This window comes from Microcaecilia unicolor, chromosome 6 (assembly GCF_901765095.1).
Source record: "Microcaecilia unicolor chromosome 6, aMicUni1.1, whole genome shotgun sequence".
NCBI classification, from domain to species: domain Eukaryota; kingdom Metazoa; phylum Chordata; class Amphibia; order Gymnophiona; family Siphonopidae; genus Microcaecilia; species Microcaecilia unicolor.
Genome location: NC_044036.1, coordinates 320,437,716 through 320,456,158, shown reverse-complemented (window position 1 = coordinate 320,456,158; position 18,443 = coordinate 320,437,716). Strand labels below are relative to the sequence as shown.

General features: G+C 44.7%; 1 protein-coding gene across 3 annotated transcripts in view; it reads right to left on the bottom strand.

Moving 5' to 3' along the window:
* Nucleotides 1–18,443, bottom strand: part of MYCBPAP (MYCBP associated protein) — an 80,623-nt gene that overhangs the window by 13,053 nt on the left and 49,127 nt on the right. For all 3 annotated transcript variants that reach the window (XM_030206356.1, XM_030206355.1, XM_030206357.1), the window contains exons 12-15: nt 15,225–15,412; nt 8,495–8,641; nt 7,045–7,197; nt 576–697 (exon numbers count right to left, since the gene is read on the bottom strand). In XM_030206356.1, coding sequence (XP_030062216.1) covers nt 576–697; nt 7,045–7,197; nt 8,495–8,641; nt 15,225–15,412 — 610 coding nt within the window. The remainder of the gene's footprint in view (nt 1–575; nt 698–7,044; nt 7,198–8,494; nt 8,642–15,224; nt 15,413–18,443) is intronic.

Genomic DNA, 18,443 nt, shown 5'->3' with positions numbered 1-18,443 from the left:
TAGGCCATTTACGCGGAAAACCAGGGGTCTATGTGTGGGAATATATTTGAAAATTGCCTACAAAATACATCTTTGAAGGGAGGAAATAAATGTGATAAAATGTGAGGAAGAATAAATCAGTTGATGAGGTGAGTGTGATGGGCATGTTTGGAGTCTATAGCCTAGCTGAATGTGGCACTGCAAGACTTCATAGGACCAGTGCCGTAGCGAGGGTGCCTGACACCCGGGACGGGTCGCCGCTGCGCACCCCCCCCCTGGGTGCAGGGCACGGCGCCCCTCCCCCTCCGGAGCGCACCCCCCCCCCCCCCGAAACGCACCCTACCTTTCAGCGGGGGGCAGGTGGGAGGGCCGATCCGCCCCCAGTGCACGTCACTGGGAGCTGCGTCGGCTCTGCTGCTTCCCTGCTTTCTCTGCCCCAGAACAGGAAGTAACCTGTTCTGGGGCAGAAAGAGCAGGGAACCAGCGAGCCGACACCCCCCCAGCACGTGCACCTGGGGCGGACCGCCCCACCGCCCCCCCCCCCTTCCTACGCCACTGCATAGGACACATCTGCTTCCTTTCTTCGAGGGACTTACCATATTTGGTAAATGAGTATGATTTGTGCTTTCTCTGGTGGAGCACCCATTTCCAATACGCTCTTATTTAACTGGTACAGAATTGCCTCACGTGTTTCTTCCTCTGGAAGCAACATTGCGGCCTAAAAGAGGAAATTGCAATCCGTAAACACATTGGACCCGGTATTCAAAACTATTTAACCGTAAAAATAGTGTTTGAGCGCCTAACCGTGAATATTCAGCAGGCGATAACAGGTAACGCAGCCACTTAGGCAAAGATATTCAGCGCTAAACCAGCTATGCTTAGTGGTTAAAACAGGCTGCACAAATTGCAGGCCTATCTTTAACCACTAAGCACTTAACCTGTTAGCGCTGAATATCAGCTTAACCAGTTCAGTTGCCACGGTCAAAAACAAAACCGGATATTCAATGCCGGTCGCTGGAAATGGCCTAGCGTTGAATATCCGGGTTTAACGTTGGCCGCGGACAACAAAAGCACTGCCCGCTGCCGGCTGACTATTGGGGGGGGGGGGGGGCTTCTGTTTTGACAGATAGGGACTAAAGAGTTAAGTGTGATAAACGCACCAAAGAAGCCTCTGTCCTTTTGAGTAGCCTAATGGTTCAAACAGCAGCCTGAGAACCAGGAAAACTAGTGTTTACTTTGTCCACTGACACTCTTGGAGACCTCGGGAAGACACTTTTACCTTCAACTGCCTCAGGTGCAACTTGGATTGTGAGCACATTTGAGGAGAGTAATACCTTCGGTATCTGAATGTTAACTTGGATCTGGAAAATACAAGTAATGCATCCAAACTCCAAATCCACCAATTGAGACTTCTTAATCTATCTCTTCAACAAGGCCTACCACGACAATCCGTAACTTAACTATAACACTTCACCACCTCACCCTAACTCTAAATGACGTCTTTCTTTAATGGTTGGCCTAGTTCTTCTCTGTCATCCTTGATCTCTTTGTAACACCAATTGTATCTTTTAACCTGTAATAGCGATGCCATAACAGATCTTTGTAAGCCACATTGAGCCTGCAAATAGGTGGGAAAATGTGGGATACAAGTGCAATCCTATATAATAATTCTCACCTCCAACGTTCTAATGTGCCTGGGACTGTGGCTCCCTCGGAGGTGGTCTGCTAGGCAGTTTAGAATGCACTGACGTCAGTGATGTCACTGACCGCTGATTCCAAGGCAAGGGGAGGAGTAGGGAAACACACGAAGCGTGTTTCACTACTCCTCCCCCTGCCTGGGAAACAGCTGTCAGTGCCCTCCCCTCGGCGCAACACCCAAGCCCCTGCCCTGCAAAACCGCGAGCCAGGCAGGGGGAGCGTGTTTCCCTAGTCCTCCCCCTGCCTACCAATCAGCTCTCAGTGCCCCCCTCGGCGCAACACCCAAGCCCATACCCCCCCCCCCCCGATGTATCACCCAAGACCCTCCCCCCGGCGCATCACCAAAGCCCCTACCCCCCATCTCGGGCACATCAACTCCCTCGCCACCCGCCGCCACCAATACTAACGCTGTCCGGCCGCTGCTGCTTCTCCTGTGGAGCAGCAGCGGCCGGTACAAAAAGAAAAAAGCCAAAAAAAAGATTTTTAACCTGAAATGCGGCTCCATAGACAGCCATCTGGCATTGGCTGTCGTCACTGCAGCCGCTCCTCCTCTCCCCTCCACGTCACTGCCCCTGCAGGAAGACCCCGGAGGAGCGCAGCGACGTCAGAGGGGAGAGGAGGAGAGGCTGCAGAGATACGGAGCCGTGTTTCAGGTTTAAAATCTTTTTTTGGCTTTTTTCTTTTTGTACCGGCCACTGCTGCTCAACAGGAGACGCAGCAGTGGCCGGACAGCGTTAGTATTGGCAGCTGCAGGTGGCGAGGGGGTTGATGTGCCCGAGGGGGGGTAGGGGCTTGGGTGATGCGCTGGGGGGGGGGGGGGGTAGGGGTTTGGATGATGCGCCGAGGGGGGAGGGGAGGGTCGCTGGACATGGGTGGCTGCAGGGGGAGAGGAGGGTCACTGGACATGGATGGCTACAGGTGGGGGGGCAGGGAAGAGGGAGGTGGGGAGGGGGTCCTGAGACCAGATGGGTGGCTGCAGGGGAGGGCAGGGGAGACAGAAGGGACGCTGCAGGGGGGGGGCGGGGGGGAGAGGAGGGTCGCTGGACCTGGGTGGCTGCAGGGGGGGCAGGGGGAGAGGAGAGTCGCTAGACATGGGTGGCTGCAGGAGGAGCAGGGGAGAGAGGAGGGCCGCTGCACATGCGTGGCTGCAGGGGCAGAGGAGGGTTGGTGGGGAGGGGGGTCCTAAGACCAGATGGGTGGCTGCAGGGGTGGCAGGGGAGACAGGAAGGACGCTGCAGGGGGGGATTACCTTGCTAGCGCCCGTTTCATTGCCTACCGAAACGGGCCTTTTATACTAGTAAATAATAATTAATGTTCACAAGCTAACAATCTATCGTGTGCTAAGTCTTCATACACATCTCATAATAATAAGCCTTTATGAACCACTTCATTGTACTTCCACCTACCACCTTCACATATATCACTTCACATTCTAGGCCTTGTTTAGCAACACTCTACTACTATTTATCATTTCTATAGCGCTACTAGATGTACGCAGCGCTGTAATACTCCTTATCTATTCCCCACAGACCATACTATCACAGACCTTATACTACCCCATGTACTAAACAACTGCTTAGATTAGTAAGAAGGTCTTGAAACTCTGACAAGAGTGGGTGGAGGTCATTTTGATGGCTGGGAATGAACCATATCTAGCTCAATTGGGTCAAACGTTGGCTGCCTTTGCAAAGGTCGGTCTAGTTGAGGTACATAAAACTAAGGTAGATTCAAGATCTGCTGCCTGTAACTTGGATCCTTGCTCATCTGGATTAATCAAAGAAGACAGAGCTGGTCTTTTAGAGTCAATATGCCTTAATGTTTAAAAGAACAAATTATTTGTCCATCAATTTAAAAAATCACCATCACATGAGAAATGTATATACTGCCTATCTGACCACTGTCCAGACATAGTGGGTCACAACTCAGGAAAAATAAAATTAATAAAACCAGACAAGTTACGACAAAGTGCAAAAACAAAACAGAACTACAAAACAACAAAATACAGATCAAAATACAAAAACAAAACAACCATTAAACACCAAGCAATGACAGAAAAAAAACAAACAAACAAAAAATCAGTTAAACAACAACATATAATTACAGCAGAAATCAAAATGAAAGTATGCTCGCATATGCTAGTATTATAAACATTTACACACACAATGGGCGCCATTTTTTTTGAAACAGCTGTTTGGGGGAGCGACTGCTCCCCCTGCGCCCCACCTAGCTACACCACTGGTTCTTGGCTATTTGTAACATAGTAACATAGTAGATGACGGCAGAAAAAGACCTGCATGGTCCTTCCAGTCTGCCCAAGACAAACTCATATGTGTATACCTTACCTTGAATTTGTACCTGTCCTTTTCAGGGCACAGACCGTATAAGTCTGCCCAGCAGTATTTCCCGCCTCCCAACCACCAGTCCCACCTCCCATCATCGGCTCTGGTACAGACCGTATAAGTCTGCCCTCCCCTATCCTAGCCTCCCAACCACCAACCCCTCTTCCCCCCACCTGCTCCGCAACCCAATTTCAGCTAAGCTTCTGAGGATCCATTCCTTATGCACAGGATTCCTTTATGGGATAAGTATCTCCAATCTATGTCGCATAGAGCTCGCAGCCTTGTATTAAATTCCTTTATTTGAACTACTATTGGAGGGTAGGAATATGGAGGGAATTGATGGTGGGAGGGGGTCGGGGGGGGGGGGCCTGGACCATACTCATTCAGGAAAGGAGAATGGATCTCGGCCTGTTGAGAATGCAGAGTTGGGGATGGGGGGTGGGGTGGGGGTTGAACATTTCTAGGTTCCTAAGCATAACGGTTAATTCTAAACAGATAATAGCTCTATAGCATCCCGAAAGAAGTAAGGCAATATTGGGGATGTTGAAAGACCAAACATTCCCCCACCCCTTTTTTTTGTTGGGATTAACTAGACATATACGAGATTTGTATCAAAAGGATGGAACGAGTTGGAGAAGATTGGGGATGATAGGGATCACTAGATATGTTATCTTAGAGATACGTGTATTAAGGGATTCTTTCATTACTATTTCTGGTTGGAATTCTCTGAGGGGTTATAATTCAGGGAGGGTTGAGGTTGTGCAAGGGGAGGGGAAAATATAAACAAAAGTTGGGACGCTTATTCAACTGAATGTAATCATTTTCTGGATTTGTTACAATTTGTTCTTTGGTTGATGGTAACGTTTATAAATGATTTGCCCATAAAAAGACTTAAACATAAATTCTATATTACAAGTCATGGCCACCGTTAGTGACCAAACAGTTTTTAGCAGTATCACACTGGATTCTTGAGTACTAATATTGTTTTAGGATACTTTGGGCTACAGTCTTTATTTGGTTTGGGCTAAATATTTATTCTTTTAATAGTTTTAGACATATTTTTAATAAATCTCATTTAGAAGGTAAGAATTTGATCTTTTTCATAGTTATAAGTTGGATTTTGCATATCTGCATGGAAAGTATGTGTCATTTTACAACATTTCCATTTGTATAATTTTTGGTATAATCAAACTTTTGTTGTCAGTTTAAGAATAGATAGAAGTCATAGCTGTGAGTGATAACAGAGGTTTAATGATCTCTTACACCTCTGCATTAATATTGTTTGATTAACTTGACTGTAACTATGAATCAAGTCCATTCAAATTTGATGCCGAGTTGAGTAAAAAAATTTTTGTTAAAGAAACAAATTGAATATACACTATTTTGTTTACAAGGTGCAATAAAATGACAATCTAAGGCATCTATACAGTGTCTACTTACAAGATTTGTACATACTTGGGGGGGGGGGGGGGAAGCGCATTTTTGGTCCGTGCGCTGAAAAATATTTCTGCAGGAGCCCAAAAACCCGCGCCTACACTACCGCAAGCCACTTTTTACTGCAGCTTAGTAAAAGGACCCCTTAGTGACTACTGTAATTCCTTGTTGATGGAGCTCCTCAAAAAGACAATTGCTCCCTTACTGAACATCCAGAATGAAGTGCTCGACTGTTACAGGGTTTACACTCTTGGGGCCTGGTGTCAACTATGTTGAGGTCTGTCCATTAGTGGCCAGCAGCCTCTTAAGATTACTTTAAGATTTGTTTTATGGTGCTCAAGTAAAACCTTTATACTCCATTCAAAAGCGTTACTTTCACAATATCTTTGGTGAATGAAATTAAACTGACTGGGACTAATGGCCTTTTCTTACACTCTCTTATGAGCGTCATGAAGAAGGAAAATAATTTGACAGGTTAAGGAAACTGGCTGAGCATTTTGTTCAGTTTAGCTTTTCAGAGTTTATCACGGCAGAAACCCATCTGGCAATGCGGATCTTAAAGCTGGCATTAATTACCTCATAATCTGAGAGCTTTTTTTAAAACAAGGATGGAGGTGACTGTGCATTACTGAAAACATGTTTATTTTATTGAAATCACTTGGAATATTTTGGTCGGCAAATAAATCCAAATACTGTGACAGAGCCAGTGGTGGGAGGCGGGACTGGAGGTTGGGAGGCAGGGATAGTGCTGGGCGGACTTATACGGTCTGTGCCAGAGCCGGTGGTTGGGAGGCGGGGATAGTGCTGGGCAGACTTATACAGTCTGTGCCAGAGCCGGTGGTGGGAGGCGGGGATAGTGCTGGGCAGACTTATACGGTCTGTGCCAGAGCCAGTGGTTGGGAGGCGGGGCTGGTGGTTGGGAGGCAGGGATAGTGCTGGGCAGACTTATACGGTCTGTGCCCTGAAGAGCACATGTACAAATCAAAGTAGGGTATACACAAAAAGTAGCAAACATGAGTTGTCTTGTTGGGCAGACTGGATGGACCGTGCAGGTCTTTTTCTGCCGTCATCAACTATGTTACTATGTAATAAACAGAATAATATTCCTTACAGTTTATTTACTAGGTTATAGCGAATAAAGCATTACCGAAAGGAAGTTACAGGAACTTCCTGTCAATGTACAGCAGTAAGAAACTGGTCCTAAGTATGAGAGATACTGGAAGGCACCCTTCCTCAGAGATGAATGTCATCCTGGATCCAAGGGTGAATTTCACTTCTGTTCCTTTATGATTTTTGCTGTTTAATTTCATTGATGGATTACACAACAGCAAAACCATCATCCTGTGCATCTCTTAAGTATTAATGAAAAGACACACCATGCCAGATATCACTCACTGAGGTTTGTAATGTTAGTGATAGGGCATACCATGACTGAATACACCCAGAAGGCTGATCCAAGTGACAGCTGTCCCCCAATAGATCTCCCATGGCCCCCAATAGGATTCGAAAGTGTCTGATCCCTTCTTTTCTTAACCAGAACGTATCTATACTTTTCACAAACACAGCTGTCTGTGCGTTCTTGGAGACTTGATACCTCTTTAAAATCATGAAACGAAAGGTTCCAGTTGGTGCCGAGCTCTTCCTCTTTTGCTTGAGGGCTCTCTCTGTCTACTTCCAAGGGTGGTCTGTCAATGTACTGCCTCCATAACTGATGGATCTCTTTCACAATATGGTGCTGGTAATGCAACTGTGACAGAAAAAGCAGGAAGCCGTAGAGAGGGGAAGGAACAATAAAATCAAAGGAAACGAAAAGCCAAAGTGTGGAAAGTAAAAAGTGAGGTGAGAAATGGAAAGGAAAGATCAGAGTAACAGAGAAGAATTTTAAAAAAAACATGCAAGGAAGAGGAAAACAAAGAGGGCAAGAAATTATTATTTTGTGATGTGGAAATGTGCTTTGAGATGGACTAAATTTGCTTTCTAGTCAAGTTCTCAAACATTCTAACAAAGCCCTTTCCACCTATTGTACTAGCCTCCCTCAAACTGGGAGATTCCAGACACTGCCTCAGCACCTCTTAATCCAGAACTGCCCAAATGATTTAGGGAGTAATTCAATGTCTCCTGTCCATAAAATGCCCTGAGACAGAAGCTACTTCTGGCACAGGCTCTGGGGATGCAGGTAAGAAAATTCATCCCCTTCATTGTAGGTCAGAGTCATCTGGATTTCAGAGATCCGAACCAGGCTTCATACTGTTTTTTTTTTCTTTAATCTTTATTTTTGAGTTTTTTTCCAGTATATAACAAAATAACAAGTGATACAAACACTGTCATTAAGTACATTAGTGATTCTCGTTGCTATAACATCATAATAATAGCACTATAGTAAAGTCTAATAAACATCACAGTTGTCCCTTGAACTAGTCTTGCATTGTAACCTGGCCCCCTCCCTCCTTTCCCCTCTCCCCCCCCCCTTCCCTTCTGTGGTTGTCTAAGAGCACAGGCAGAAAAAATAAAACAAGTAAAAAGATGAGCTCATCACACATTACGATATTGACCTTTGTGACTCATATATGTCCCACACTATGATATCGGGCCAAATTGCCTTGTCGAACAGCAGTCAATTTTGACATCAGGCATATATTATCTAGCTTCAGCAGGACTCTTTGTATATCTGGGAGCTTAGGGGCTTTCCAGCTTGCCGCAATCAGTAGCTTGCTAGCCACAAACAACTGCGTGGCAAACCGATGTGTGTCCGGTTTAATTCCCTGCGGTTTGAAATGCAGTAGACAGCTATCTAATGCTACTGGATACGCCACCTCCACTGTTTTGTTCAGGTAAAGTACAATTTCCCTCCAAAATTTTTTAACTTCTCTGCAGTCCCACCAAATATGCGCCATATCCCCTTGTAATCCGCAGTTTCTCCAACAAAGTCCCAGCCCAGTCTTATATATTTTCATCAGGCGGTAGGGTGTGTAGTACCAGCTATAGAGGATTTTATAGCCAGGCTTCATACTGTTTTTAAGGGGCAAAAGTGGAGCAGACAGTACCTGAGGATTCTTCCTGTGGAATAATTCCTCCTCAGTGATGTATGCATCCAAAGGTGTCAGGGGCCGTTCAGGGCTACGTACACCCTCAAGCAGCTCCTGCACAAGGGCTTTTGCCAAAGTCAACGTCTGTTTGTCTTCCAGCTCTGCCTGAGGTATAATAAGGCAACAAGGCAATAACGTTATCCTTCAATAACTCTTTACCAATTTAATACAAACACCCTCAGTGCACCCACATATCTCAGTAACACATGTCAGGGCTTTCTGTGGTGGATCTGGAGGTATTTGTTCCCAGTGTCAATACTATCCCATCACAAAAGGAATTTACTCTTCATGTGAGAATCTATGTACACACACACACACATGTACATACATCTGCTCTCTTTCCACCCTCCCCCATACATATATACTATGCACCATAGTGCATATATGTAGCACATGTGAATCTATCACATGATCCATGAGACAGCTTTGTACATTTAGGCATTAAGGACTGCACGCCCACCTGTGCATATAGGCCAAATAAAAACTGTTAGTCTCTATGAAATACAGGTTCTGTAATGTACATCTCTCCAAAACACTGCTCATACATGATCTCCCATGTCCACTGACCATGCAGAAGCAATGAGACACACATTCATTTACACTGAAAATTGTCAACTAGATATGCCATGCTAGCATGCATACAGGACATGCAGATACAGGACTGCATCTACACAGTTCAATATATATGTTTATGAGGCATATGCAGGACACGTTGAGTGAAGAAACATTTTCTCCGGTTCGTTTTAAATTTACTACTTTGTAGCTTCATTGAATGCCCCCTAGTCCTAGTATTTTTGGAAAGCGTAAACAGACGCTTCATGTCTACCCTTTCCACTCCACTCATTATTTTATAGACCTCTATCATATCTCCCCTTAGCCGTCTTTTCGCCAAGCTGAAGAGCCCTAGCCGCTTTAGACTTTCCTCATAGGGAAGTCGTCCCATCCCCTTTATCAAAGCGTGTATGGGGACCAGGCAAAGCTCATTACAAATCCTTGTTATTTGGCTATTTTATAGATAACAACAACAACAAACAGTATTCCTATTCTATATAAATTACAAAATCTTTATTAGTGAAAACAAACCAGTGCATTAAAAGAATTACCAAATATTATCCCTGCAACTCACTCACACTGCCATCCACACCAGACTTATACCCTGATCACATATGTAAATCCCACAAAGAACATTGAACATAAACCCTAAATCGCAGTTTCTTCAGTCTCTGTGTATCATCAGAGCACAATCTCAATAAAGATCAGTCAGTGAGCCCTAAAAAAACACAAGGGCACACAAAACCCAGTTCTTAATAATTGTAGCAGATATTGAACGTTGCTGATCTTTGTATCCAACAAGTTCTCAAGTGAAGAAAGAAAAAAAAAAACTCCACTGCAATATAAAACCACTGTTCTTATCCCTGTGATAAAAAAAACCCCCACAGAGAAACACTGGAAATTGCAGAGTCACACAAATCTTCTGTGATCCTCCTGCACACAGTCAAACCTGTGCTGCAATTTATGAGCTGGAAGCTTGGAGGTGGGGCTGGGATTCCCTGCCTGGTCGTTGGTCCCGTTGGTGAGTAGCTGCTACAATGTATATCTACATGGATTGTATTCATTTGAAAAGTGATTGTTAGATTGTTAGTTGCCTATATTATTGTGTTTTTTTTCTGTTTGCTGATATGTTATAGGTAATAAGGGGTGGTTCCCCCTGAGGAAGAGCTACGAAATGTGGTCTCGCATTGGGGAACTTTGGAGTATACCAACTATGTGGGTTTAATTTACTTATCCCTGGAAGCCTCCCACTTATCTGAAGCATTCTTTGGCTGCCTTTAATTCAAAGGTTTGACTGTGTGCAGGAGGATCACAGAAGATTTGTGTGACTCTGCAATTCCCAGTGTTTCTCTGGGGTTTTTTTTATCACAGGGATAAGAACAGTGGCTTTATATTGCAGTGGAGTTTTCTTTCTTTCTTCGCTTGAGAACTTGCTGGATACAAAGATCAGCAATGTTCAATATCTGCTACAATTATTAAGAACTGGGTTTTGTATGTCCTTGTGTTTTTTTTTAGGGCTCACTGACTAATCTTTATTGAGATTGTGCTCTGATGATACACAGAGACTGAAGAAACTGCGATTTAGGGTTTATGTTCAATGTTCTTTGTGGGATTTACATATGTGATCAGGGTATAAGTCTGGTGTGGATGGCAGTGTGAGTGAGTTGCAGGGATACTATTTGGTAATTCTTTTAATGCACTGGTTTGTTTTCACTAATAAAGATTTTGTAATTTATATAGAACAGGAGTACTGTTTGTTGTTAATGATTTAGGTACCTCCTATTATATATATATCTCCCCTATTAGGATTAAGAGGTTAATATTTTATAGATAGACAGATAGATAGATATATGAAGCAGCCCATGCTGGGCGAAATACAGCCAACAACCATGTCTGTTTCTACGTATACCATCCTTTTGGGACTAGCAGACCACTTGCCTACTTGTTTCCTGAGACCTTCATTGTCTGCATGGAAAAGGGACAGAGCTGCAATGCATGAGCAGGTACAAAATTTGTGTGCTTTGGGGGATTATTGCAGGAGCCTATTTAACAAAGGCACATTAGTGCCAATGTTGCTTTAAGTTATTGGGTTGAAGAATGTGGAATTTTAAACTACAAATACTAACGTGAGGAGCAAGCTACTTTATGCAATGTAAACACTGAAGCACAGTCAGCAATGTTTGTGTTTGCTGAACAGTTAAATGATTTATATACATTTATTTTATTTTTGTTACATTTGTACCCCCTGCTTTCCCACTCATGGCAGGCTCAATGTGGCTTACACGGGGCAATGGAGGGTTAAGTGACTTGCCCAGAGTCACAAGGAGCTGCCTGTGGCGGGAATCGAATTCAGTTCCTCAGGACCAAAGTCCACCACCCTAACCACTAGGCCACTCCTCCATTGTTGCTACTATTTGAGATTCTACATGGAATGTTGCTATTCCACTAGCAACATTCCATGTAGAAGTCGGCCCTTGCAGATCACCAATGTGGCCGCGCAGGCTTCTGCTTCTGTGAGTCTGACGTCCTGCACATACGTGCAGGACGTCAGACTCACAGAAACAGAAGCCTGCGCAGCCTTCTACATGGAATGTTGCTAGTGGAATAGCAACATTCCATGTAGAATCTCCAATAGTAGCAACGTTCCATGTAGAATCTCCAATAGTATCTATTTTATTTTTGTTACATTTGTACCCTGCGCTTTCCCACTCATGGCAGGCTCAATGCGGCTTACATGGGGCAATGGAGGGTTAAGTGACTTGCCCAGAGTCACAAGGAGCTGCCTGTGCCTGAAGTGGGAATCCAACTCAGTTCCTCAGGACCAAAGTCCACCACCCTAACCACTAGGCCACTCCTCCACTCCATGTCTTGGAAAAAATGAAGGTTTTTGTTATATTGGTTTCTCCATTTTTGCACACATTTATTTATTAATTTAAGTTTGTGTAGAAAATTATGGGCCTGATGATTGTATTTACAGAAGGTGGTTTAAATGGGATGGACAGAGGAACTGAGTTCGATTCCCACTTCAGGCACAGGCAGCTCCTTGTGACTCTGGGCAAGTCACTTAACCCTCCATTGCCCCGTGTAAGCCGCATTGAGCCTGCCATGAGTGGGAAAGCGCAGGGTACAAATGTAACAAAAATAAAATAGATACTATTGGAGATTCTACATGGAATGTTGCTATTCCACTAGCAACATTCCATGTAGAAGGCTGCGCAGGCTTCTGTTTCTGTGAGTCTGACATCCGTGCAGGACGTCAGACTCACAGAACTGGGTGGCCACATTGGTGATCTGCAAGGGCCGACTTCTACATGGAATGTTGCTACTATTGGAGATTCTACATGGAATGTTGCTATTCCACTAGCAACATTCCATGTAGAAGGCTGCGCAGGCTTCTGTTTCTGTGAGTCTGACGTCCTGCACGTATGTGCAGGACGTCAGACTCACAGAAGCAGAAGCCTGCGCGGCCACATTGGTGATCTGCAAGGGCCGACTTCTACATGGAATGTTGCTACTATTGGAGATTCTACATGGAATGTTGCTATTCCACTAGCAACATTCCATGTAGAAGGCTGCGCAGGCTTCTGTTTCTGTGAGTCTGACGTCCTGCACGTACGTGCAGGACGTCAGACTCACAGAAGCAGAAACCTGCGCGGCCACATTGGTGATCTGCAAGGGCCGACTTCTACATGGAATATTGCTAGTGGAATAGCAACATTCCATGTAGAATCTCAAATAGTAGCAGCAGTGGAGGAGTGGCCTAGTGGTTAGGGTGGTGGACTTTGGTCCTGAGGAACTGAGTTCGATTCCCACTTTAGGCACAGGCAGCTCCTTGTGACTCTGGGCAAGTCACTTAACCCTCCATTGCCCCATGTAAGCCGCATTGAGCCTGCCATGAGTGGGAAAGCGTGGGGTACAAATGTAATAAATAAAAATAAATGAACCTTAGAGCCTCTGTTATGATTATATTCTATCATACTCCATCTACTATATTAACTTCCTAACTCTTGAAAAATCGAGTCCTTATTAGAGCATCCTATAATTAAAAATTACTTATCTATAAGTATGTTTCCAACTAAATAAATTGACTATACACCATTTTGGGTTTGAAGAAGCCAAGCAGACGATCAATGTGGAATAATGATTCAGATAAATAATAACTGGGGATAATCAGGTTAATACCACGTTTTCTTTGTTTACTGTTGTTTAATTGATCTCCTTGTCTTGTTTCACGCTCCCTATTTTGTGGTCTAAGGAAGAGTATAGAATTACCTGATTGAAATAATTCTTGTGTGTTATTTTCTCTGTATTTCTGGCAAGTTATTTTAGTGCTTGTAAAATTAAGTTGTTAAAAATAAAATAAAATAAAAGAGATTACTTATCTAATATTACACAACCTATGTGTTGGGATAACAAACTCAAAAGTGACTATACCAAAATACTGAAGTTTGCTAAATAATATTCAATAATAAAGCCGTAATACTCATTTTTCCTGAAAATATACAATTTTAAATAACTGGAACTTCAAATCTCCTGATAGGGGAAATCACTATGATTTTACTACCCTCTATCACAAATAGGAGTCTTTTCTTATCATTGATTCCTTCAAGGGAGAAAACGAACCAGTGTAAAACTGAATCAAAAAAGTAAAGGCATATTTATTCATTTTGTCATGGTAGGCAAATCTATCTCATGCATATTCATTGTAGATATCCTGAAAACTTGGCCTGCCTCGGGCTCTCAAGGACAGGAATTGTACTACCACTACTTATCATTTCTATAGCGCTACTAGACGTACAGGTCAGATAACTGAATTCACAAGAATACGCAAAGCAAGATACACTGGATACTGGAAAGTACAGGCAAAACACATATACAGTATTCCCCCAGAGAAAGAAACACAATCAGGCTTATTTTCAAAAGAGAAAGACGCCCATATTTCGACCCAAATCGTGAGATGGGCGCCTTTCTCTCATGGGCGCCCAAATCGGTATAATCGAAAGCCGATTTTGGGCACCTCCAACTACAGTCTGTCGCGGGAATGAACAAAGTTGATGGGGGCGTGTCGGAGGCGTGGTGACTGCGGGACTGGGGCATGTTTATCTGCCGAGGAGAGATGGGCGTGCTCGGCTGATAATGGAAAAAAGAAGGGCGGCAGTAGCGAGAATTTGGGCTGCTTTTTTTGGACCCTTTCTTTTCACGAACAAGTCCCCAAAAAGTGCCCCAACTGTCCAGATGACCACCGGAGGGAATCGGGGATGACCTCCCCTGACTCCCCCGGTGGTCACTAACCCCCTCCCACCAAAAAAAAAGAACTTTAAAAACTTTTTTTTGCCAGCCTGTATGCCAGCCTCAAATGTCATACCCAGCTCCATCACAGCAGTATGCAGGTCCCTGGAGCAGTTTTAGTGGGTGCAGTGGACTTCAGCCAGGTGGACCCAGGCCCATCCCCCCCTACCTGTTACACTTGTGTTGGTAAATGGGAGCCCTCCAAACTGCCCCCAAAACCCACTGTACCCACATCTAAGTGCCCCCCTTCACCCATAAGTGCTATGGTAATGGTGTAGAGTTGTGGGGAGTAGGTTTTGGGGGGGATTTGGAGGGCTCAGCACCCAAGGTAAGGGAGCTATGGGCTTGAGAGGTATTTTAATTTTTTTTTTTTACTTTTTACAAGTGCCCCCTAGAGTGCCTGGTTGGTGCCCTGGCATGTGAGGGGGACCAGTGCACTACGAATCCTGGCCCCTCCCACGACCAAATGCCTTGGAGTTGTTCGTTTTTGAGCTGGGCGCCTTCGGTTTCCATTATCGCTGAAAACCGATACTGCCCAGCTCAAATCCGCCCAAATCTGATGCATTTGCCCGGCACCAACCGTATTATCGAAACAAAAGATGGACGCCCATCTTTTTCGAAAATACGGTCTGTCCCGCCCCTTCGCGGACTCGTCCTCAGAGATAGTCGCCCATGGAGATGGGCGTTCGCGTTCGATTATGCCCCTCAATGTACCTTTATAAACACGCACTCTCAAATCAGCAAAACGAAGGAAGCAACGTATATAAATCTATAAAAGCACCAGATGACATGCTCATGACGGCTGTTGGTTTCTTGCAGACAGGCAATCTGTTAATGTTTCTCTCACCTCTAGAACTTGTCTGAGTTCATAGGTCTTGTCCTCAGACACAGCAATACCCCATAAGGACACCTGAAGCGATGCCCCTCCTAGTAACACGGGATGAGTGCAGAACTGCCAGGCCTCACTGAAAATGCCAGCATTTGGAGATTTAAACAAGAAGGGAAAATTTAAGCTCTCCCCTGGCAGAATCACACCTGAGAGCCAGAAAGACAAAGGAGAAAATTATACACAGGTAAACGATTGTACTTATAAAGACATATTTTCCAAAGCTTAGTCAGGGGCCCTTTTAGAAAGGAATGGGAGGGCTAACGTGTAGGTAGTGTGGGCCCAATCGGCACCACCGCTGGGGTAGCGTGTGACCCTGGTGGTAATTCTGATTTTGGCGCACGCCGAATCCCACGGTAGAAAATAATTTTCTACCGCGGGGGCATTCTCAGCGGTAAGCGGCAGCGCGCCCATGTTGGAAAGAGTTGGTGCTAGGGGCAGGGCCAGAGCAGCCAGTTCCCACAAGCTGGGATTTCACTGTGAAATCCTGGTGCATCCTTTTACATGCACGCTTACACCTTCAAAGAATATTGGATAAAAGCATTCCTGTTGCACTGGAAGCTGTGGAACTTTCAAAAGGGAAACTCCAAGGGAAGTAACACTTTCTAAAATCAGCGTGTAGACACCCATGGGCCTATGAGCACTCTCAAAATTATCCCCTATGAGGGTAATTTTTCCACATGCAAGGAGAAATTATTTATTTTTGTACCCCGTGCTTTCCCACTCATGGCAGGCTTAATGTGGCAATGGAGGGTTAAGTGTCTTGCCCAGAGTCACAAGGAGCTGCCTGTAGTGGGAATCGAACTCAGTTCCCCAGGACCAGAGTCCACCACCCTAACCACTAGGCCACTCCTCCACTGTTACTACTATTTGAGATTCTATGTTGCTATTCCACTAGCAGCATTCCATGTAGAAGTCGGCCCTTGCAGATCACCAATGTGGTCGCGCAGGCTTCTGCTTCTGTGAGTCTGACGTCCTGCACGTACGTGCAGGACGTCAGACTCACAGAAACAGAAGCCTGCGCAGCCTTCTATATGGAATGTTGCTAGTGGAATAGCAACATTCCATCTAGAATCTCCAATAGTAGCAACATTCCATGTAGAATCTCCAATAGTATCTATTTTATTTTTGTTACATTTGTACCCTGCGCTTTCCCACTAATGGCAGGCTCAATGCGGCTTACATGGGGCAATGGAGGGTTAAGTGACTTGCCCAGAGTCAAATCTTACCCGTTACTTTTCTTTCTTTTAGTCCTATTAGACCAGTCCAAGACTTGTGGTTGTGTGCATCAACCAGCATATGGAGACAGGGACTAAAGACATGGCCTCTGCCCTATAAGGGCACTGTACAGCCTTAGGTTTTCAATATTTTGAATGCCAAAGCAATAGATAATGGGTGCTTCCTTTTCACGTGTCTTGAACAATTAACCTTATTCTCCTAAAATTCCTAAAATCTTGAGATTGTTGAACAACAGCCAGAGACAAACCCACAACTTCAAAAACATGAGAAGTTAAATAGCTTGAAAGGGACTGGATATACTGCCTTTCTGTGCTTTTTGCAACTACATTCAAAGCGGTTTACATAGACACTTATTTGTACCTGGGGCAATAGACAGTTAAGTGACTTGCCCAGAGTCACAAGGAGCTGCCAGTGGGAACTGAACCCAGTTTCCCAGGATCAAAGTCCACTGCACTAACCGCTAGGCTACTCCTTCAGCCAAGGATTGATCAAACGTTCAACAGTAACATATTTCTTCTAAAAGAGTATGTAAAATTCTGGGAGGGTTCCTAGATTGATCTGGTGGGACTAAATGAAAGAAAATTAACAGGTAAGATTTAATATCTCCTTCCTTAGCATCTTCACTAGACCAGTCCAGGACTTGTGGGATGTATTAAAGCAATCTACGCTGGGTGGGATTCTGCAGCCCCTGCCTGAATAACATCTGCTCTGAAGGTAGTCTCTTCTCTTGCTATTACATTGAATGTGTATTGTTTTACACAAATATGTAGAGATGACCATGCTGCAGTGGTGTCCAGGAAACTACTAGACCTCTAGTAAAATGTGCTCATAAAACCATTTTCCTTTTAATATGTAGGCTGAAGAGATTGTTTCCTTTAATCAATGGGCAACAGTAGCCCTAGAGGTTACCTCGCCTTTCCTTGGACCTCCCAAACAGTACAAACAGCCTGTCAGATTTCAGAAACTCATTAGTTGCTTCCATATATTTGAACAAGATTCATCTCATATCTAGCAGCATAGTAACATAGTAGATGACGGCAGAAAAAGACCTGCACGGTCCATCCAGTCTGCCCAAGAAATGTGCCACTTTTTTGTGTATACCTTACCTTGATTTGTACCTGTCTTTTTCAGGGCACAGACCGTACAAGTCTGCCCAGCACTATCCCCACCTCCCACCATCGGCTCTGGCACAGACCGTATAAGTCTGCCCAGCACTATCCCCACCTCCCAACCACCAGCCCCGCCTCCCACTACCGGCTCTGTTATCCTATCTCGGCTAAGCTCCTGAGGATCCATTTCTTCTGAACAGGATTCCTTTATGTTTATCCCACGCATATTCCCCTTCTGAAATGAGGAATAAACATCTATTTTCGGGCTTGCCCTAGTCCTGCCCGCCTCCTTGCCATGGATTTTCTTCAGCTCTAGACATCCATATCCCAGCTTTGTAAAATTGGAACTTAGATGTCTATGCACGATAGATGTCTAAATGCCGGTTTATGGATATCCAAAACACAAGTGGTGCTTCTAAAATAAGCACCTAAACATATTAACTATTAAAAGCAGCACTCACTAGCAGCAAATGACTGAAATTGCTCCCTGCATTGTTCTGTACGGAGAGAAGGCAGCACCAGAATCTGATTAAAATGAAATGAGGACACCACTTTAGGAAGAAATCATAGAACTGTACTAATAGATCCACTTGCCTCCAAGAAACAAAAGACGGGATTTCCAACCACCAGCTCTGCCACCCATTCTAGGCTAAGCTCCTGAGGATCCCTTTCTTCCTGTGCAGAAGAAAGGGATCCTCAGGAGCTTAGCCTAGAATGGGTGGCAGAGCTGGTGGTTGGGAGGCGGAGCTAGTGTGGGCAGACATATACGGTCTGTGCTGGGGCTGGTGGTTGGGAGGGGGGACTAGTGCTGGGCAGACTTATACGGTCTGTG